Genomic DNA, 23,668 nt, shown 5'->3' with positions numbered 1-23,668 from the left:
CAACAACAGTCAAAAGGTGCGTAAAACCTTGTGACTGCGGCAAGGGACCCACCAGATCGACATGCACATGATCGAAACGTTTGCCGGGTATGAAGAACGGCTCCAGGGGCGCCTTGGTGTGTTTATGAACCTTCGCGCGCTGGCAGGGAATGCACGCCGACGCCCATTCCTTAACAGATTTGCGAAGGCCTGGCCAAACAAATTTAGAGCTGACCAGTTTAACAGAGGCCCGGACCCCTGGATGAGAGAGAGCATGTACCGAGTCAAAAACTTGACGACGCCAGGAAGCGGGAACCACAGGGCGAGGGCGGCCGGTGGAAACGTCACAGACGAGGAGGGGACCACCGTCCTGCACGGGTCTGTCCTCCAGTATGAGGCCCGTCTGGGTGGATTTAAGCGCGAGGATGTCAGGGTCACCGCTCTGATCGGCAGCCATAGCGGAGTAGTCTATGCCGAGAAAGACGGGAGAAACCAGCGCACGGGACAAACAGTCAGCCACATGATTGGATTTACCAGCCACGTGCCGAATGTCCGTGGTAAACTCAGAAATGGCTGCCAACTGGCGCTGCTGGCGTGCACTCCATGGATCGGAAACCTTGGACATGGCAAACGTCAAGGGTTTGTGGTCCACGTATGCGGTAAAGTGACGACCCTCGAGAAAAAACCGGAAATGACGAGACGCCAGGTGGAGCGCCAGTAGCTCCCTGTCAAAAACGCTGTAATTGCGTTCGCTGTCACGTAGCGTACGGCTGAAAAAGGCGAGCGGTTGCCAGACACCCGAGATTCGCTGTTCCAGCACCGCACCCACCGCTATGTCCGACGCATCAGTGGTCAACGCAATCGGCGCTGAGGGGGATGGGTGGGCCAGAAGGGCAGCATTAGCTAACGCTGACTTAGCATCAGAAAACGCTTGGATGCTGTCCGGAAACCAGTCAACGGGGTCATTAGCTTTTTTACCCTTTAACGCCCCATAAAGGGGCTTCAGCAGATGTGCCGCTCTGGGGAGAAAACGGTTGTAAAAATTCACCATCCCCAAAAATTCCTGCAGTGCCTTAACAGTCGTGGGACGCGGAAATTCCGAAACAGCTCGGACTTTGTCAGGCAACGGAACCGCGCCCTCGGCGGAAACACGGTGCCCAAGGAAATCGAGAACGGGCAACCCAAACTGGCATTTAGACGGATTAATAATCAGTCCATGCTCCGCCAAACGCTGAAAAACCTGACGCAGATGGAACATGTGCTGCTCCTTCGAGCTGCTGGCCACCAGTATATCATCAAGATATACAAAAACAAAGGGCAGCCCGCGCAAGACCGAGTCCATCAACCGCTGGAAGGTTTGGGCGGCACCTTTCAGGCCAAACGGCATGCGCAGAAACTCGAAAAGGCCGAAAGGTGTAATTACGGCGGTTTTGGGGACATCCTCCGCGCGCACGGGAACCTGGTGATATCCCCGTACCAAATCGATCTTAGAAAAAACCGAGGTCCCCGCAAGATGGGCGGAAAAATCTTGGATGTGGGGAATGGGATAACGATCGTTCTCCGTGACATTATTAAGACGGCGGAAATCCCCACAAGGTCGCCACCGACCATCAGATTTAGGCACCATGTGTAACGGAGAAGCCCAGGCACTGTTCGAACGCTGCACGATGCCCAGACGCTCCATGGTGGCAAATTCTTCCCTAGCGACAGCCAGTTTGGCGGGGTCGAGGCGGCGCGCGCGCGCGAACACCGGGGGCCCTACTGTAGTTATGTAATGCTCTACCCCATGCTTCGTCACCGTGCTCGAAAAAGTGGGGACAGTGAGTGAGGGAAACTCAGAAAGCAAACACTGAAAAACGTCACCCGAATCTACTGAGTTAGCATGCACCACGGGCTGAGCACCCCGAGTCAAACAGGGTAATGAGGAAAAGGACACAGCATCAATTAAACGTCTGTTAGCCACATCAACCAGTAGTCCGTGAGCACAAAGAAAATCAGCGCCTATTATAGGCACAGAGCTAGCAGCAACAACAAAGTTCCACTGAAAGTCACGGTCGTGAAAGCAAACAGTCACCAACCTTTCACCGAAGGTTTTGATGGGAGAGCCATTAGCCGCTGTTAGCAATGGCCCGCAACCCTCAGCTAGCCTGTCCGAGCCAGCCGGGGGAAGAAGGCTCTTCTGTGAGCCGGAGTCCACCAGGAAACGCCTCCCCGAGCGTGAGTCCTCTAAGAAAAGCAGCCTTTCCTTGTTGCCAGCGGTCGCGGCTGCTACAGAGCGCTGACATGCCCGTTTCCCTGGGTCTGGAAACTGCAAGGCGGGAGGCAGCGCCGTGCCTTCGCTCCAAAACGCTGGTGATAAAAACAAAGCCCCTTTCCGCGGTGCCGCCGTGCAGCGATTCCGGCCACAGTGGACGAGTCGGAGGGCCCGTGGAGCATCGGTGAGGGGGAGGGGGAAAACGCTGGTGGGTCCTGAATAACCGTCTGGACGCCGAAAGTCCTGGTAGCCAGGAGGATGCGATCCGCCTCTTCCGCAAGGGAGCGGTAATCCTTCGTGGCCAATAGCGGGGAGTTGGCAAGGCCAGCGCGCACTGGAGCCGGCAGCTGTCGAAGAAAGAGGTGGGTGAAGAGAAATCCTCCGTCCTCCGCGCCCAGCAAGGACAGCATGCTCTCCATGAGCTCGAGGGCGGTGCCGTCGCCCAGGCCCGCGATGGAAAGGAGTTTCTCGGCCCGCTCAGCATCAGAGAGGGAGTAACGCCGCAGCAGCAGCCCCTTGAGGGCGGCGTACTTGCCCTGGGCTGGGGGATCCCGGAGGAGAGTCATCACACGGCGGGTTGACAGCGGGTCAAGTGAGGCCACCACATGGTGGTATTTAGTGTCGTCGGCTGAAACTCCACGAAGAGCAAACTGAGCTTCTACGTGCATGAACCATGAAGGAGGATCGTGAAGCCAAAAATCCGGCAATTTAAGCGCCACAGCAAACGCAGCCATCGGCGGAGGTGAAGGTCTGGCGGCCGCCGATGCTTCCAGGCCAGAGCTGGCTTCGTCGTCGAGCCTTAGCATGTTCACTACAGGGGTCACCAATGTGGAGGTATGTAACAACGACAGGAGAGGTCTCAGTGTCTCACTCCAACAACTTTATTAACTGACAGAACTTCACATATAGTCAGCGCCAAAATCTCCACCCCCACACTTCCCTTCAACTTGTGTGTGAGTGGAGCCACCTGGTGGTCCGCCACAATATATATATATATATATATATATATATATATATATATATATATATATATATATATATATATATTTTTTTTTTTTTTTTTTTTTTTTTTTTTAAATATTGGAAAATTTTCAAGCCGTGGGTCTCATTTCAACTGCATTTACCAGCCGCCTGCATCATTACTGACAAATGAACCTTTCACTTTTTTTTCTCTACAACTCTTTGCTTGTGTGTATGATATACATTAGCATTCCCACACGTTGACGGCCTATTGTGCTCAATTGCTGAGCAAATTGCTCAATCAGTTGGCTGCAGATTGAATTTGCTCATGACAGTGTGTGGTGTAAACATCCTGCTGTTACTTTTCCCAACTAAGTGAAAGGAAACATACAATGCACATACACTATTTATTTATTACAAAAAAAGATTATGCTACATCCAAGTCTTAAAAAGTCAAAGCTGTTAAATACTTGTGAGTGAGAAAAGAGTTCAGACTCGTGTTGCACTGAGTCTGCGCAGTTGCTAGTTTGCTGATGTCTTTATGTTTAGATGCAACTGCATTGCAGGTCCACAAATTATGGTTTTACTCATACGGCTCTAACCTACTCTCCAGTAAATCTGTCAAGCACTGTTGTCCCCACAGTTATTCACACACACAACATTCCTCCTCCTTCTCTTTTTACTACTCTGAACTCAATACACTGAAAACATACAAAGCAGAGGCATTTCATCTGCTGACGACACTCAAAGACACATTGGCTGCATTTGTGGCATAAAACACTGGATACAGAGAAGTGACATTTCTCAGCAGAGCGTCTTACTCCCCCACACCACCAAAACCCCCACTGACACCCAAGAAGGCCCCCTATGGCTCTTTGTTGTCTAACACTCAGTGAGTACAGATGCCTCTGTGAAGACAAAGATGGCGTCTTCTCTACTTGTTCAATGGTTATTTCATTTAAAGTGTCAATCCAAGTCTAGAAATACTGGCAGTTGGTAAGAGTCAGAGGGGGGCTTGTCACTATGCTCTTTGAAGCATCGAAGGGTGTAATTTGTCATAGTCCACAAGCAGATGGGAATACTGATGACAAAGCAACCGCACAAGTTGAGGTCTTATAGTCTGATCTAATGTGAATACAAAAACACATTGTTAGCTAGTCTTTTAATGCTTTCAGAAACTGATCTAATTTTTCAATCAAGAGTCAATATTTTGAGCTTAGTGTATATCCATCCATCCATCCATCCATCCATCCATCCATCCATCTTTTTCCGATTCTCCACTTCAGTGTTGTGGTGTCGCCACTCTGTCACAGGGCTAATACAGAGAGACAGACAACCATTCACACTTACATTCACACCTATGGGAAATTTTAGAATTACCAATTAACCTAACCCCAATAATTGCACTTCTCTAGACCTTGGGTCAGAAGTCAGAAGAACTGGCGAGAATCCAGGCAGACATGAGAAAAACATGCAAATTCCACACAGAAGTGTGTGGAGATGTCCAGATGCTGGACCCAAACCCAGAAACTTCATGCTTTTAGGCAACAGTGTGCTTTTCCAGTGTGTCTTCTGTCCCTTTTTCCTCCCCTCCCCTCCTACCAGTCGCAGCAGATGGCAGCCCCTCCCTGAGCCTGGTTCAGCTGGTGGTTTCTTGCTGTTAAAATAGAGTTTTCCCTTCCCACTGTTGTCAAGTGCTTGCTTATAGGGGATCATCTGATTGTTGGGGTTTTCTCTGTATTACTGTGAGGGCTTTACTTTATAATATAAAGCTCCTTGAGGCAACTGTTGTTGTGATTTGGTGCTATGTAAATAAACTAGACATCACACTAGAGTCCTAATCCTTATTGCATTTTATGAACTATTCAAAATTTTAAAACATTTTGGAAACAGAGTTACAAATTCTCTAACACAAATCTTTCAATTTGGGCTTTAAACCTCAGACAGGAGAGCAAGAGTTGACAAGGTTCAAGGTTTTTCAGCCAATCAGCTAATCCCACGCAGGATGTGTCATTTCACTTGCTTTAGCCTGTCCATGCTGTACCCTGCATGCCACTTTGCAACCCACATTCACTCCAGTTCCATCTGTTGTCATAGATGCATGCTCTGTCCTGTTTTATATGGGGGTTTTGCAGCTCCTCTTCCCAGAATAGAGCCATAATACCAAATGTGAAGTTCTGCAGATGAAAATAACAATCTTCTTTTAACTGCAATGGTCTTTACAGTGATAACATTTTGTATGCTTGCCTCTATCTTTAACAAGCAGTTGGGGGATTGAGAATGGGAAAGCAATGACTGCCTTTTAACCCCTCTTTTTATTTTCAACTTATTTATATTTCAGTTGCTGCTGCCAGATGAGAAACCATACTAATCCTAAGCAGGAATCACAACAGTCAGAGCCAGTGTGATAAAGGTGTTTATCAATTTATAGACAGCAGGACTTATCTCACAAAGGGGGACATTTGAGGACCCTTGGTCTACATTACATTATAAGGCTTGAGGCTTATAATGTAATGTAGTCTGAAGGCAAAGGCCCATCTCTTACAGGATGTCCTTCCTGCTGTGAGGAGATAGATACAGCACATTGAGATATCATTTTTTATCTTTTTGCTTAATATATTACCACTGAACTGAATTACCTACTTTTTATAGAAGAGCACATACTGTACCATGAAATGAACTCCCAATGAAAAATGTTATTAACCTTTTTTTTTTTTTTTTTTTGAGGAGATTGATGGTCTCAGAAAAACTCTCCTTTATTTGTTTCTCTTTTAAGTGCACGTAGCTGCACTCCAAACACTTAAACCCACAGTTCATTTCACTATATCCTAATGAAAAGAAGCCCTGCACGTTGCCACATGTGGTACGTATAGAGGATTTGGATGGATTTGCTCTGGTTTATTCCAAAACGTGTTTGGACACAATGCTCAGTGCTCAATAACTGATTACAGACAGAGAGGCAGAAACTATCCATGTTGATTTTCATCTTTTACTGATGAAGCTGCAAAATTGGTTCTAATTAGTAGGTGATGTCAAAAAATTGGACAGACTAAAAACACTTTAGTGTTGTGGCATTCTTTGCTTAGTTTTTTCTTTAAATGTTGGTTATGTGTCCTACCATCAGTGCTTTTTGAGCTTAGCCTCCCTGTTTTATTTTCATGTTGTGAAATTGCCTTAAAGGAAGAGATGCTGCTGAGCATATTTACGTATCGCACAGCAAATAATTCCTAAGTTTGGAAGGGCAGAATGGAGGAGTGGAAATAAAGTGAAAGCATGTTATGTTTGTCGATGTCTAATGAAGTGTTTGGACGTTAATGCTAGCCCTATTGAGAAATACTGATTTAGACTACTCTTTGTACAGACTTTTTGTTAAATGTTAAATGTTCTGTCCATATGAAATTTAATGGAGAATATGTTCACCACTGATGCTGATGCCTTATCTAGTTTCTCATCGTGTCATCCCCACTAAGAGTTATCAAGCTTTGAGCAGCAGGGCATAGGCAGTGACAGCAATTACTATCCCTCCAGAAGAATATAGACTGAGAGTGTATAGGAATGATGGTGGGGTATTTGCAATGCTGCATGACCAGCAGCACTAGGAAAAATGATGGAAGAGCCTCCTTCGAGCAATGTGGCAGCAAGTATATTGAAAAGGAGTGAGTACTGACCTCCTGAACACACCAGCAAACGTCAAACCTTACATAAATTGAAATTACATATATGGCCTAAAATATTTATATGATATGCTTTAAACAAACATAAGCAACATCTGCTTCATGTGATCTTAGTGATGTTTTCAGGGGGTTATAGTTTTTAGAAGGGATGACAGATGTCATTGCTCATCACAAGATGCTCATGAAACTACTGGTAAGATTTACTTTAGTTGCTGCTTGACAGATTGCTTTCCTTTTGTCTCCAGTGACTGTCCTGTAGGAACTGAGGGGGTCACTGTCAGTCTTTGTCTGCGTGGGTTTGCACACATCTATCTCAGTTTGTCTCTCTCTGGGAGTATCTTTTCGCTTGCCTCTGTTCATTGATATCCATCTGTGTCTTTGTGTGTGCATCAGTACCTGAGTTGTGTAGAAATGAAAGTAGACCATAATATAGCTTTTCAATCACAAGGCCAAATTCGAGTTGTGCTTAAGAAAATTAATATTTTGCTTGATTTTTCTCAGTACATGTATCATTCCACTGTGCATGTTTTTGCAAATTTATTTTTAATTCAGGTGGTTAAATATTCATTTCATTGAGTTATGAGCTGTCTTTCACCAATCTTGTCTTTTTGCACCTTAACAATGTTAGCAAAATCGTTCTTAATATTCCTTTAAATGAGCAGAAGCCGCCTCAGCAGAGCAAGAATTTAACTTCTGATTCATCTTCTCCAACTAGATATGATTAGAATGCATGTATCAGATCCCAGGATAAACATTATTTGAATCTTAAGCAGTCTGCTCATTGTTGAGAATATGGTAGTGTTTGATGTGCGGCAGGCATAGCTGCAGGATTGTAGCAGTTGTCAAAAAGTCTGAACGTCTTGACAAACAAGCTGGAGTTACAGAGGCTGAAGATCAATGGAATGTCTTATCTTGACGCTTTGAAAAAATGCTAACTTTTAACTTAAAATGCAGAGTTCTTCTTTTTAATTTGCTACATTTTAGTCTCCATAAGATTAGGAGTTTTTGTGTCTCGGTTCATGTCATGCTCAGCCAGTTTTCGCTGTGTGGTAGTATTATTGAAGCGCACCTGAAAGCACCACGTTTGAAGGCAGGTATCACTTTGTCGAAAAGTTAAGTTGCAAAGTAGGTTATTGAATCTGCCAGCACAGGCTGTTTCTGTCATGCTCTACCTCAGTATAAATTGTATTTTTTTTTAAAATGCTGGTTTACAGTTTAATGCATGAATTAATTAATTGGGCCTCAGAAATATAGCACACCACATGCAACATCTTTACATTTTGGGGGTAATTCTCAAACCATTCTCAAACTATAGGAGACGGTGAACATAACAACACACAATCAAAGCGATTGTGTGTTGTTATGTTCAGACCTCAAATATTCCACAAACCTTACTTTACAATTCTAAAAAAAAAACATAAAACATAATAAATACATAAATTTTCCTCTCAGTGAAAGAAAATAAAAAAATTAAAAACATCTAATTTAATATAGTTGATACTATGGCAGTAAATTACCTAATAATTATTAGGAAATATTGGTGTTTTCAGTCTGCAGGAGTTTCCTTTTTGCATAATTACATTCCAGTTTTACACACAATGGGCAACATGGTGTGAAGGCTGAAAAAGCATTTGAGTTTCTTTCTACATTCTGACAAGCAAGTCACCCGAGACTTTAAACTGCCTTTCTGCGTTGACCCTTTGATGGTCTGGCTTTATGTTTCACTGCCTTACACAACTTAAACTGATACTGTGCAAAGTCTCAAGACACCCCACACTTTATATTGTTCTTCCAATGAGCCAGACTTTCTTGTAATTTTTTTAAAAGCACTTTTGAGCAATAGTTCTCAAGGCTTTGCAAAAGACTTTGAAAGTTTTTCTTCAGACATTGGGTTCTTTTTCATTCATTTTCAGTCCAGTCTTTGGACTGGATCATTTTCAGAGGGATTTTTGTTTTGGTTGTTATAGTTGTAATATGCAACTTTTATTTATTTATTTATCTATTGCATTGGCTGCAAACAGCAATACAAAACTAAGTAAAAAAAAATAAATACTAAAAACATCAATATATTATCATAAAACATGAACTGATATCAAATTTGAACATAGTGTACTGCAAGCCTACATTGAATTCTGGTTTTATATTTATTCTTCACTTGGTCTCATCAGGGCTGCAGCTGAAATAATAAAAACTAAAACTGTCTTTAAACATTAATTTAATGGAATACTTGATTATAATCCATCAGATTCTCCCATGTCTTAATGATAAGAGTTGTGCAGTTGAAAAGTCTGTTAACTCAAGCAGTCGACATTTTTGCCAGTTTTTGTTCCTGGCTTCAGATATGCTAGATTTTTATAAATATAGCCGATCTCGTCCAGTCTTACTGACCAACACGTTTAAATCACACATGCAAGCTTTTCATACTAAACCACTATTTTTCCTCTCTAACACACACACTCACACACATACCTCTGCTGTGTCTGCAGCAGCTGTGTTGCTTTCAGTCTATATTATGTGAGACCTGACACAAGACCTGAGAGATGCATCTGACCCTTTGGCTGATCCATCTGTTCACTGAAGCCTCATCAGAAATGGTCTCAGTGGGGGGGTGGGTGGCTGTAAAGAAGCCACTGTTAAGGAATGGAAACAGGGAGAAAAGGCTGAGGTATGCCAAAATAGTCAAGAATTGGACTGAAAATTAGTGGTAACAGGTTTTTTTAGAGTGATAATTCCAAGTTTGAGGTTTTTGGCTCAAATTGTCAGCAATATGTACAGATGAGGTCAGGATGGAGGTCCAACACTGAGTGCTTTTGGCCACTGTGCTTCCACTGTAATAAATCTGGGCTGTATTTTAGCCGGTGGTATGAGTGATCTTGTCAAAATTAATAAAATTATCAAGGCAGAAATGTGCTGGCAGATTTTTATCCACCATGCAATACCATCTGAAAATCATCTGACTGGCTTAATTTTTAGCATGGTAATGATCCCAAACACACTGCCAAAGAAGTAAAAGGATACCTGGATGCAAAAGCACATATCAGTCATTGATTTGCCTCCCCAGAGCCTGGACCTGAAAAGTATTATAGCAGTGTGGAGTCAACTTGATAGAGAACAGAACAAAAAGTAGGAAACATCCAAAGATGCCGTTTAAATGTTGTTAAAAAGCCCAGAGAAATGTGAAGGCCACTTAAAGAAATTACAAGAAAGCTTTTCTAAGAGAGCTGCAAAAAAGAGTAAAGGTGCTCATATTGACTTTCAAGCAAATTACAAACTTTGTTGAGTTTTTGCTTCATGTTCATTCTAAACCCTACATATATGTTTGCACAAATTGCTGCACCTGTTTCCCATTTTCTTCATCATAAGCTATAAAGAATTAAGGGGTGGTTTAAGAGTTTTGTATATAATAATATAAAAGACATGTTACAGTCCACTATATTGTAACGGTGGTTGTGAACCTGTGTAAACTGGTCTGATTAGGCAAAAGGACGCAGTAAAATCGAAAAATTATCGCTGCTGAACTTTTAGCTAATTTCTAAACCCTAAGCCACTGCAGCCACCGCATTGGTCCCGCTCCAGAAAGGAACCCCGCTGTTAGAGATATAATAGAGGATGACATATTGAGACACATTTTATCAGCACCCTCACTTAGGGTTTTCTGGTATGAATACAGCACCGAGGAGATTCTGCAAAGAAGGCAAGAAAGATCTGCGTCTCTGAGTCAAGCAGCTTCCCTGAGGAAAAATTTTACCGGGGCAGATGGAGAGACGGTGATTGGTGAAGCATGCGCAGATACAGCACAAAAATAGAATAGAATGGAATAGAATAATCCTTTAGTTGTCCCACAAGGGGAAATTTGGTTGTAACAGCAGCCAAAAAGACACATATACAAACAAACAGTACACAGGACACAGAACAGAAACATACACAATTTTTCTTACATATTTGCATTAAGGACAATGGTTACTATAAACAGAGTACTGTACAGTTATTAAATTAAATAAAAATAACTACAGGTAAGAGGCAAACCAGGTTGTAGTGCGAATCGGTTATTTAACTTATTGCAGTTACAGCGCAGATGTAAACATCTACGTTTGTTGGGAGCAGTTCTGATTGTACAGTCTGACAGCTGCAGGGAGGAAGGACCTGCGGAAACGCTCCTTCATGCATCTAGGATGCAGCAGTCTGTCACTGAAGGAGCTCTGCAGTTCAGCAACATTTACATGCATGGGGTGGGAGACTCTGTCCATCAGAGATGTTATTTTGGCCAGAGTCCTTCTGTCTCCCACCACCTGCACTGGGTCCAGGGTGCATCCCAGATGCTCATGGAGATTGAAATTAGAGGATAAACCTAAGGAAATCAGACTATGTTTGCGCGAATCTGTGACTCATGCTAGAGAAATGGTCAACAGGCCAATCAGATAAAGTGTACAAGAGAAATGAAAAGGGCTCTTACCTTGATTCTCTCTTATACAACCCAACGCACAACTTTACCGTGGCTTTGATAGCACAATACATATCCATCCATTTGAGTTATGAAGAATGGCAAAGATAAACAATTCATCAACATCCCTTCGTGGCTCATTTGTTTTGTCCCCATATTTGTTGCTCTCAAAGCGCTGAAATTTTTCAGTGTTTTTCTGAAACTGTGGTATTTGCTTTGAAATAAAGAGAAACATCACTGACAGATACGCCTGCGAAGGCAAATTGCTTCAAAATTAACCAAATGTGCCATCCAAAATGAACAGGTGTGTGGAAACCACTGAGCTTTGTTTAATTTAATTAGCATAATTTAAATATAATGCCAATGCTGTGAAGCAGCTTAATATCTACTCGTTATAAGGGCCAGTGTTTTGTTGTTGTTTTTTAAGTCCTACATTTTCGGTCAGAGATGAATGTGTGTTTAATGATGGAGTGGAGTGTATGCAAATAGTCCACATGCCACCTTTTAACAATATTGTATCTGGTCTATTGCAATCTAAACAAGTAGCCAGTGTCATCTGCTGAACTGGCAGACTCTCCTATCTCCGGCATCATTTATCTGTCTCTTGATTTATGTAGCCACTACATGGCTGCACTTTGGTTCTTATCTCTGATCAAAAGCACAGCGCAGATGTCGTACTGGATGAACGTCTCCAGCTGTTCAAAACACCGCAAGCGACTCTTCGAGATACTTTGAAAAGAGATCACGCGCTCCGCTCTCGCACACACAGAATGGCTCATCTGACATTCAAATCCAAAATTATATTTTACTTTATTCCATTAGTCAGTCTTGTGTTGAAATTCTGTCGCTGCGGCTTTCGCCGATGCCGAAACAATAGAGATTATTCTAATCGAATTAATCAGGTGTGCATTTCTCGGGGATCACATAATATGTGTGAGGTGATTTTGTGTTGTCAGACTCACCGACTGGAATTTTAAACTGAGTGAACTTGATAGAAGGATTTGAATCATCAAGTATTATTCATTTTTAAAAAAAGTACAAATTAAAGAACTATTCTCTAGTGACTCTAAAAGGTCATGACTTTTTAACCCTTTAAGCACCTTTTATGTTATAATTCCTATGCTGCCACTGAACCAACACACATCACATGTTTGTAGTAAATATCAAAGTAGCTACTAATTTTCAGAAAAGTTTAGCTTTGAAAAAAATTATGCCTTTGCACAAACTACTGAAAGTGTCTGGCCAAAATTCAGAGAACACACACTACTAGCTCTCAGTAATGTTTTTTTTTATCTTTAGAAAATAAATTAATTAAAAGTCTAATAATGAATAACCTAATTAACTTTAAAAAAAAAAGAAAAAGAAAAAGATAACATTGAGCAGCACAACTTTTCTCGCCCCTCTTTTTTTGGGGGGACTTACTTATGCAACTCTTCGGATCCTTGTTTTGGCCAGCAATTAAAACCAAATTTGCAAATTTTCCCTTTGATGCAGAAGGAACATTATTAGTCCTGCCAAAGTTAACTGGAGTATGAACAAGGCTAAGTTCTTCGCATGCTGTTATTCCGTCCTTTAGGAATCCTTGTGAGAAATGTGCAGAAGCAGGGAAATCCTCTTTCAGTCTGATAGAGTCAGCAACTGTCTCTTCTTACAAACAGGAGCGTGAGATAGGATCACTTTTCCTTCAGCCAGTACCAAACTACTCTAATCTACAACGTGGTATCTACGTGAAGGTGGAAGTAGTTTGAAGTCAGTACCCGTGCTTTACACGTCTGTTCTTTGCGTCTGACACATCAGCACGTACAGCTCTTCTACAGCACTTGTCAGTCATCTTGATGAGCCATCCATCTTGAGATGGTTTGTTGCCTGAGGCGTCTTCTGTAAAGCCAACATAGGCATATTCATTGACAATGTGCAAGACAAGCAAAAAGTTTTGCTGTGGTTCATGTGGTCCATTCGATGCAAATCTGTGACGTGATTCTCTTTATTTTAGCATCAGGGCAATGTTTACTCATTAGTCTTGAACTAATATGAATATTTTGCTTGTCCATTTTCTGCTTTGGCCTTTGTTTGTGCCACTGAGCACTCAAATTTGTCACCCAGACACTTGAAAGGCCCTTTTTGCAGAAGCCCCACTTGGTGATAATCAGTATTAAACGTACACCAGCAGATTTAACACCATTCTTAATAAAGCAGCTGAATTGATATTTAATAAACCTCTCCAATGCAGAAGAATACAAATCAGTCAGTAGGAAGATCTGCATACTTTGTAGATTAAAAAGGCAAAACACACTCTCTTTGTGCTGTTCCAATAAAATAACATTTTAAAAAAGCAGAAAATGAAAGAAAAGCAAAAATAAATAAATAAATAATTAACACCACCTTCCCTTCCTCTTCTGTTATCACTGTCTGTGGTGTGCAACTATTGACACCTTGATGGATCGGTCTGGTTATTTAGGACAAACGTATTATTGGAGATGTGTTAATTGCGATATAATTACAGAGGATTAGATAGATCAGTTTTTATTTGCCTGATTTATGTGCAGTTGTTTTTTTTAACACTCCTTTCCTTTTATTTTAGTGTTAGAGAGTGTTTTTGCTGTCATTTACAGTTGCCCTAATTCCTCTCTTTTGTTTCACCATGTGTGCAGTGTCAGGGTTCCTGGGTCGTTGACCCAGTGATTTCAGTTTGTTCATGTTCAGTTTGGTTCGCCACATTAATGTTCTCACTTCCTGTTTTTTCCCGTGTCAGCTTGTCTCCCGTGTCATTAGTCAGATTATGTTCAGCCCTGTACTCACCTGTTTCCAATCATTGTCATCATTCAACCTGTGTATTTAAGTTCCTCGGTTTCACCAGTTCTCTGTCGTGTCATTGATGTTGATGTTCATGTCGTCCCTCCGTCTGTATGTTCAGTTAGTCAGCCAGCCATTCTTCCAGTCTTTCAGCCAGCCAGTCACTCCATCGGTCCTGCTTTGTTCACTCACCCTCCAATAAATCCTCTTCATTTCTGCACCGTGAGTCCAGCGTTTGGGTCATCTCTTCCACGCCTCCACACACAACCTCTGACATGCAGTGAAGATAATGTTACTCAAGTTGATGGCAATAGAAGCAAGCGCAATAAAAGCTACCGATGGCAGAACAGGGAAGCTAGTCCTGGACAGAGAACTAGCAGACTAACAGCTGTAAAGTTGGATGTAAAACCAAATGAAAACATTCAACTAATTCAAAAACGTTAAAAAATGTTCCTCCTCCCGAGCCCTGCAATCTTGTAGTAATCAAACCACTTTAAACTCAGTTTTCTACCTCATTGCAAAACACAAGGACGGCATAAAAAAGGTATATGCAGTCATTCGCTCATCCAGAGGCAAAAATAGACCGAATATCAGGGAACATGCAGCAGAAATACCGAACATATATAACACATAAAACATGAATCTGTTTCTATGACACAAGAGTAGAAAGAGATTAAAACAAAAACCTTTAATTGTTATACATTTAAATATGAGACAGTCTTTGAAGTATCTCAGCAATATTGGATTCAGACAGAAGAGAGCCTTTAAAAGATGAGATTAAAGCCAAAGAGACGATATTTGAAAGTTGAGTGATGAATCTTATGTTGCCCTAAGCATTTACACCATATAATCAGAGATCAGAAAATGTATTATGGAACTTAAACTTTAAAATGCCTTCGACTATTGTATCGTAGCAGCGTGATTGATGAGCAATGTATTACTTTTGAAAAGAAATTGGTCCAGCAGATTGCGTTTCATGTCTGTGTTGAGATAGTTTGTGACTGACACCTTGTCACAATCTAGGTACCTTGATGACAATCAAACCACATGCGATAAATAGTGTTGTGCAAAAGTCTTGAGCCAACCCTCATTTCTTTATACTTTGCTGGAAAATAGGTTAAGCAATTTACAAAAAAAAACATTTAAAAACGTTTAAAAGTCAATATTTGGCATGACCGCCTTTATTCTTCAATACAGCCTGAAGTCTCTTGGGGAAACGTTTTTAAGAAATGTTGTTTGACACTTTTTTCTTTATTGGATAGTGGAGCAGTGAGGATAGGAAAGTGGGAAGAGAGAAAAGAGGAGGACAGAAAGCAAAGGGCCGCGGGTCTAGGTATGCTTTTACTGCCATGACAGTGTGTGTGGACTCATTGTCAGGGGAAAAAATGAAGCCAGTCAGAAGCTTTCTAGATGTATTGTTGCACAATGGGTCGAAATCTGAATGCATTTTTTTGTTCATAATTCCATCGATTTTCACAAGATCACCCGAATACCAGCAGCTGAAATGCAGTCCCAAAACATGACCGAGCCTCCATTTTTTATGACATAGTCTGATTCCAGTGGTGGCTAAAAACTTTTAAACAAAATATGTATCCCGCCAAATTATTACATTAAATTGAAGCCACCCTCCAAAGTCAAAAACTACCCAAAATGGAGAGAATGAACAAATTAGGCTCAAGTGCAGATGAAATATGGGATAAAAAAATACAACTCTATGAGGTTTTTGTGTACCAGTTAAAATGTGTACTACTGTTATACTTACAGGACATTAAATGGAAATTTTACCAAACATGTACGATAAAGACGAGCAGTGTCATGAAAAATATTGTCTGCTTTGAAACCTGTCCTAGATTTGAGTTATCTTGAATTATGCAGATGCCCGTACAGCCTTATCCAAATACATACAAGTAGAACATATTCTGTGACACAACTGTTTAATAAAAGATAGTGTTTTGAAAACACCAGATATCTCACAGAGTATATATGTCAGCTGTAATGTATAATGCGCATCATGCCTGAAGAAAAGAGCCTGTGGACAAGTGTGGTGACATGACAATGTAAAATTTATCGCTCAAAATATAATGCACATCTGTCATATTTTCAAGATACTGAGAGGAGATTTACAGCTGTACAACAGCATTACATGCAAATAGTATTCATGAAAGCCAGCTCCATTTTACCTTTAGCCTTCACTATGGCAATGGAGCTTATCATAGGGCATCAAAGTGTCTGGTTAGGTAGGCTGCAGGAAAGGGTGTACTCCAGCTCTGTTTCAACCACCGGTAGCAGGACAATATATACGTATTAATAATTACAGTACTGAGCACAAAATGGCTTTTGTAGAAACATAATGATGTCTATAATACAGAAATCCATCCATGTTCGGGTCACAGAGGCAGCAGAGTAAGCAGAGCCGCCTAGACATTCCTCTCCCCAGCCACCTACTGTCACAGTCTGCAGGAGGCAGACCGAATGGAGAATGAGTGGAGGACTCAGCTGCGGACACTGACGAGGAGTCGGAATTACTTTAACGAAAAACGAGCCTTTATTTGGGGCTGATAAGAGAGCATACAAAAATTAAGCAAACTGGTTGAGACCAGACTAAGAAAACTATGATTAAACTATTATGAGACTGGAGAGAAAGCTATGAACGCTGAAAATACTAAAATATGAAGGGACACCATGAAGTCTAAACCTAGACATGGGGAAGGGAACACAGATGACACCACACTGAACACAGGAATACTGAGGGCTTAAATTCACACACGAGGTGATCAGGGGAAGTGGAGACACGTGAGGAAAACAGCTGACTGGAGTGAACATAATGACGCCACAGTGGAAGCGAAAGCTAGGTACATAGAACATGGAAACAAGACTTCCAAATAAACAGGAAACATTACGAGACGCAGACACGACATAAATTTAACCAGCACCACAGAGACATAAAGCATGACAGGTAGACATGAAGCAGGGAGACTTAGAACAGGGGAGGAAGCAAAGGACTAACACAGCAATCTAGGCATCGTAGCACTTAATAAGGTAAACTAAACTCAAACCAGAATACGAATAGAAAACAAAATACAATAAAACTCAAACACTGGGTCACACGACCCAGTACTGTGACACCTACTCCAGCTCATCCAGGGGGGACAAGCATTCCCAAACCAGCCAAGAGACATAATCTCTGCAGCGTGTCCTGGCTCTGCCCCGGGAATCACCTTCCAGGAGGATATGCCTGAAACACCTCACCTAAGAGGCATCCAGGAGGCAGGTTATGGTCAGGTAAAGAAATTGATTTCCAGAATACTTAATAAACACAGTGATTAAATGTGTTAAAATTCATAAATAGACTCATAAATACTTAAACATGCTCAGATCTCAATGACAACAGCAGACGGTGAATTTCCCCCCCAAAAAAATAATAGTTGCCAGATAATTTTAGGCAGTCATGCACTCATATGCAGCTGTGTGGCAGGCAAGGTGGGACCCAAACGCAGGAATCTGAGACAAGGGAAGTTACTGGGAACAATAGAGCATGGAAACACAGAGCAAACGGGGATGACACGACAACAAGCAGAGGGAGACTAAGGACTAAAATACACACAGGATGACGAGAGGCAACAGGTGGGAACACAGGTGGAACCAATACAGACTAACAAGACAATTGAAGCAAAACTGAACACACTGTACACAGGATGAGAGACTGTCTACATAAAACAGGAAGTACAACAAACACAGAGACAAAGACTAAGCCACACAGGCTTGACACAGGGATCAAGGCGAAGCAGACATGGGAACATGACTGACTGGGAAGACAGAAAGGGAACACCGAACACAGAGACAGGAGAAAAAACTGAAAAATCACAATGAACTGAAGGCTAACCGAAACATAATTAATACATGAAGTAAAAATAACCAGAAACCTAAGAATCACATGGAATATTTAAAAATTAACATCAAAATGTCCAGAAACTTAGAAACACTGGGTCAGATTACCATGACATATGCAAAGCATGCACAGCTGCCGCTTTAAACCATCTAGATCTGAACAGTTTGCGGGATGGTCTTAAAAGTGAAAAGGGCAGGTAGAGCTTTCTGCCAAATTAGTCACTAAAGGAAAAGGAAATCCATCCTGACATTTAAGGTCTCAGAGAACTTTACATAGGATTTTTTATTATTAAAAAAACAATATTATAACATAATATTCATCTAATAGGAACACCATAATTATACAGTCACATTGTGTTTAATGACGTGTGCATAAAGCTGGTATGAATCCTGCTATTAAGATCAATGAACGTCAATATATCTCTATGGGTGTTGGCATTTTGTGTATGTACACCACAACAGTGGATTTTAGTTAAAATAATCAAGATGTGACTGAAGTGCCGATGTTCAGCTTTAATTCAAGGAGTTCAAAATAAATAAAGAGCATTAATCCATCATTTTCAGAGGCCCGGAAGTAATTGAACAAGTGACTGGCGAGCAGCTTCAAGCTAAGGTAAGGTTTTCATGCTATTTTAGGGCAGATGAAATAGGCATCGTATCTAAGGTTCATTCAAAGTGTTTAATTTGTATTTTGTAGCTTTTCACTTTAATTTTTAAAGATATGCCCCAAAGACATGCTGAATTATTCAGAGAAACTGCAAAAACTTTAGGAATGGCCAAATTAAAAATCTGGTATATTTAAAAAAAACAAAATAATGAATTCGCTGGCAGCTTAGCAACATCGAAAAACCTAAAGTCAACTAAAGTGACAGTGAGAGTGACAGAATTATCTTCATGGTTAAGGAAAGCAGCCTCACAACATCATTTTGAAAGTGGCAGGAGTATCACTGTCAAGGTCAGGAGAGGCCTTCATAAATGAATGCAAATGCAGAGGGTTTATAACTAGGTGCAAACCACTGGTTACACTCAAAAACAGAAAGGCAACATAAGACACTGCCTGAAAACGTCTAAACCAAGATTAGCCTGTACCTCAAAAACGGGAAAAGAAAGTGCTGGAGGAGAGAAACAGCTCATGATCTGAATCCTACCACATTATCTATCAAACATGGGGAGGTAGTTTTATGGCATGAGCATGTAGGGATGCCAGTGGAACCAGCCTGGCGGTGTTTATTGATGATGTGACTCCTGATAGACGTAGCAGGATGAATTGTGAAGTGTACAGGGCTCTACTCTCTGCTCAGATTCAGCCAAATGCTGAAAAATGGATCAGGCTGCACTTCACAGTGCAAACGGATAATGACCCAAAATGTAAAGGCAGCCCAAGAGTTTTCTCAAAGCAAAGAAATGGGATATTCTTCAATGGCCAAGTCAGTCACCTAATCTCAACCCAACAGAGCATGCTTTTCAGTTATTAAATTCAAAACTGAAGGCAGAAAGTCCCACAAACAAGCAACTGAGGATGGCTACAGTAAAGACCTGGCAGCATCTATAGGGTGGAAACACAACGCTTGGTTGTGTCTTTGAATCGTCACATTTAAAATTGTGTTATTTAATCTAGTAGTAGTACAAAAACTATTTTCTTAACACTTACATCACATATTTTGACAATATAACCTGTCCTGAACTTGTATTCTGATGTTACATGGAGCGCTCATTATCCATTGGTTTTGGCACAGACTGTCATGTGACCATTGCAATTGTGCCATGACCTTTTTTTTCTTTAATCTCACAGTGATGTAGTTTGGATTAGTCATTTAAATGTCTTTAAGTGTTAAAACAATGTCAAATAATTCTACAGCACTGTCAAGAATAATTTCCTTGACCTCAGCTACAGTTGTAACAGTTGTACTATCCATTAACATGGCATTTAGCGTTATTATACTGTCAAATTCATTCATAATGAACAATTAATGAACAATAATTTAACTTTTAGAATGTAAGAGTTGAGGCCGTATTTTTCACGGCTACAGACCCAGATTTAGCGTAAGGCAACCCCACTGTAGGATGATGTCTGCAGATTTCTTTCTCTTTTTTTACTTTTTCTTGATAAAGCCATGGTGACATGCTTCACGTGCACACACCACAACTGGAAGCATTACAAAATGCGTTGCGCTATCCCTCTTTCAAGGAAAGGAAAGAAAACAACTCAGGAGACATCCAGTTCAGCCAGGTGCAACGATCCATCAAAGTGATCCAGAGGCAATGTTTTTCCAAAATTGCTTCAGAACAGTAATAGAGCATGAACTTCGGCTCCACTTCAGTCCTCCGTCCTAATTTTCTCTCTCTCTCCCTTTCTTTTTTTGGTCTTACTTTCTCTCCATCAGTCCCTGTTGATAAATCTTTGAAATCTGATAATCCTGGTTTTGCACTCGTATTAAACACATTTTAACATAAAATGACAAATAAAAAACTTTAAAAAGCAACTGGGGCAAACCGAACTCAGCCAATCCCAAATGAGAGTGTAGGAAAAGCTGTATATGAAACTGGTAAAATTGTGGCTTGTTTGTTTTTCTTTTAATGGTCCATATAAAAGTGCTTGAGAAATAAGAACAGAATGTGAAAATTATTCTGTAGGATGAGAATACAAGAGTCAACAATCCTGTCTCCCGATTCAGAAAGCCCTCGGAAAACAGCCACTGCTGGCACACCTCAGTCAAAGAACCAACAGGAATTCTGCTAGACTGTTTGTTTCATTACATTTCTCCTTTGCAGCTGCTGATCCAGCTTCAGTCCACAGTATAGTTGTGATCAAAATTAGCTTCTGTGACATTTCCTGGCGGACGTGATGACATTTTATTTTGTGATGAAAGCCATGTGCTAATGAAAATGCACTCTAGTCATTGGAATTTATCAGATGGGTCGCTAGTGAAATGGATCAACTACTTTTCTGCACAAGCAACAGCTTGAAGTCACATATGTGCCGTTTTGATGCACCTGCCAAAATTTTGATCTTAATAAATTCATGTAAAACATTCTGCTAATGTGCTGCAGTCTAAAATCATAGTTAGTTTCATCCCACCTATGGATGACTAGTCAAATGAAATTTTCCCCTTTTAAACCGCCTCTTATGGCTCACGGTTTCTCCTGCTCTTTATACTTGCTGAAGCTGCACTGTTGAAAACACTACATAAGCATATAGCAGAGGAGCAAGTCTGGCTCAGCTGGCAAGAGCGCCGCATTATAACCCATTATGGTTCAGAGTTCACCTGCCTTTAATGTGTTAGGAAATTAAATACCCCATTAACATCTATTGTGGAATCCCAAAAAAGTGCAATACGCAATTGTACCCAATTAATGTTCATTGTGAATAAGGTTACTGAACAATGCCTTCTGTAATAACTCTTTCAGCAACCAATTGCCCGCTATGCAAGGAAGAGAAAAACAACAACAACTCTATTTACAGTAAATGTGTGATTTCAATGTATTCCATCGACTGTACAACGATAAAAAGCCTTATTTAAACTTTAAATACGCCTATACACCTCCACCATTACTGCTATGCTTTGTTGCAAAATCATTTCTACAATAATCGAATTAACACTACTCATTGAATTTTTTAATATTATTGGAAAGGCCGGGCTTAATTTATCTCCTGTAGTCAGTTTGGGGGAAGGTCTGTTGTAGAATTTAAATTGACATTCCCACCAGAGCGGCTTGTCTGGGCTGATTTACCTCATTTTAATTGGAAAAGATGTTATTACTTCTCAGTCCAGTCAAGGTCCAGTATTGGTATTGTTCTGACTTTGAGGCCCAAAGGAATCATTTCTGTTTAGTGAACTTTTCAAAGAACAAATGTGAAAAAAGCCAAGGTGTTCTTCAGATAGACAATCCTGAGCCGCATCAGTGGTACAGTTGAGCCGTAAAAGAATCTACTGTGCTGTGGAAATTGGATGCTGAAGTAGGTAGGCAGCAAAGCCAACGTAAACTCAATCAGGTGAATCAATGTGTTTGTTCAAATGTGGGTAGAGCTTAAAGCAAGCAGTAAAAGTTTGTCTAAGGTAGAAGTTAGAGCAGTGAGAGGCTGATATAGCACTACTGATACACTACACAGTGATGTGACTGGTATGATGACTGCATAGTTTAGTAGAACGTTAGTATAGTATTGATTATGAAGGGTGCATGTACTGATTTTTCAGTGGGATTCTCGAGCCCTTAATTATTGCCTTGGACATATGTGTATAATGATTTTCTCCTGTAGTTTAGTAATGCTATGTTCTATAGGTTTAGCTTGCATAGGCGGTGCGTCACATCAATTTTGGGCTGCTATAGTATTTTTGAGACTCGTATCAATACCAATATTTGATCATTTAAAAAAATCAAAATATCAGGACATATTTCTCCTTTTTTCAGATGCAAGAAGCATAAAAAAGATTTCCCTAAAATTTGTCATTTACTCATGAGTCCTTAATAATATGATAATGCTGACTCTGCTTGGATGAGCTGCTTGTTGTGTTCGTGGCGCTCTAAACACATGTTGTCCTCTGGTGTATCAACACTCATAAAAGAGTTAAAGGGTGTTTCTCAAGTCTCTTTACATTTTATAAATGTTGATACCAATACATTGCCAAATAGCTAATATTGGTGAATATATCTGCCAATATATGGTCCCAAATATATTTGAATTATATTTGAATAGTTGAATTTATATTACTCTAATGTGTTGTAAATGACACTAAATTGTTACAAATGTTAGTTAAAGATGATTCACCGGGGCTAGACTCTGTCGACATTATAGTGTGTTATCATGTCAAGGATAATTGGAAGTGTGGGAGGGAATACCAATCACGGATACTGAGGACAGAATGATGGTTAAAGAAAATAGTGAAAGCCCAGAACAGTAATTGAGCTGCCTGCAGAGATGTGAGAACATATATGATATGACCATTTTAAATCCAATATAGGTTAGCATGTGTGTTAAAATCACATGCAGGTATAAAGATTCACTAGAGAAAACATCTGCCTCCATATCAAATTAATTTTCTACAACTACACTGCATTTTTCAAACATTACATTTACAATAGCGACAGAAAAAAATGCATACCTGATAGAAATCCTTTGATAAAGTAGGCAAGGTTAAAATGAAAGGAAGATGTGACTGTAGTTTCATTCTGTTGTAAGGTTAAACTCACAAAGTGCTGATGGGAAATTCAAATTGTTCCTACATTTAGCTGTAGGCATCCCCAAGAGCAAAATTAGTCCATCCTCAAAAATAATTTCCTCATTGTATCCTTTTTATGCATCAGGTAGCTGTATCATATGAGTATACTGTCATATAGTTGTGCAAACATAATTGTTTGTCTCCAGAAAAAGACCACTTTTATATAACCACCCTGGAAGCTTCCCAAGGAGGAGCAACTAGCAGCAGCTTGTTATAATTGCTCTACAAGAACAGAGCGAGTTTGTAACAAGCCCATCTATGTCTCCCTCTCCTCAAACATAGATGAGGACGAAACATTCCAGACATCAGAAAGGGAGGTAAAGCAATGTTGGAAGCCCCCGTCCAACGACTTGCATCGTATGTACCGGCTTCACAAGGATGACAGTGCAGGATGAATGTGGGGAGTTAAAACAATAGCAGCATTACTATAACGCAGGAGCAACCTGGAATTGAACCAGCC

At 40.8% G+C, this 23,668-nt stretch overlaps 1 protein-coding gene across 1 annotated transcript in view; it reads right to left on the bottom strand.

Moving 5' to 3' along the window:
* The window catches only part of LOC309712498 (uncharacterized protein), a 4,076-nt gene extending 868 nt beyond the window's left edge, over nt 1-3,208 (bottom strand). Inside the window, exon 1 of the mRNA XM_082543323.1 lies at nt 2,058-3,208. Within this exon, the coding sequence (XP_082399449.1) occupies nt 2,248-3,039 (792 nt within the window). The 5' untranslated portion in view covers nt 3,040-3,208 and the 3' untranslated portion in view covers nt 2,058-2,247. The remainder of the gene's footprint in view (nt 1-2,057) is intronic.
* Between the last annotated feature and the right edge of the window lie 20,460 nt (nt 3,209-23,668).

The sequence above is a fragment of the Aulonocara stuartgranti genome (assembly GCF_965226115.1).
Source record: "Aulonocara stuartgranti genome assembly, chromosome: 8".
NCBI lineage: Eukaryota > Metazoa > Chordata > Actinopteri > Cichliformes > Cichlidae > Aulonocara > Aulonocara stuartgranti.
The sequence above is the reverse complement of the archived record's forward strand: the minus strand, read 5'-3'. Positions and strand labels throughout refer to the sequence as shown.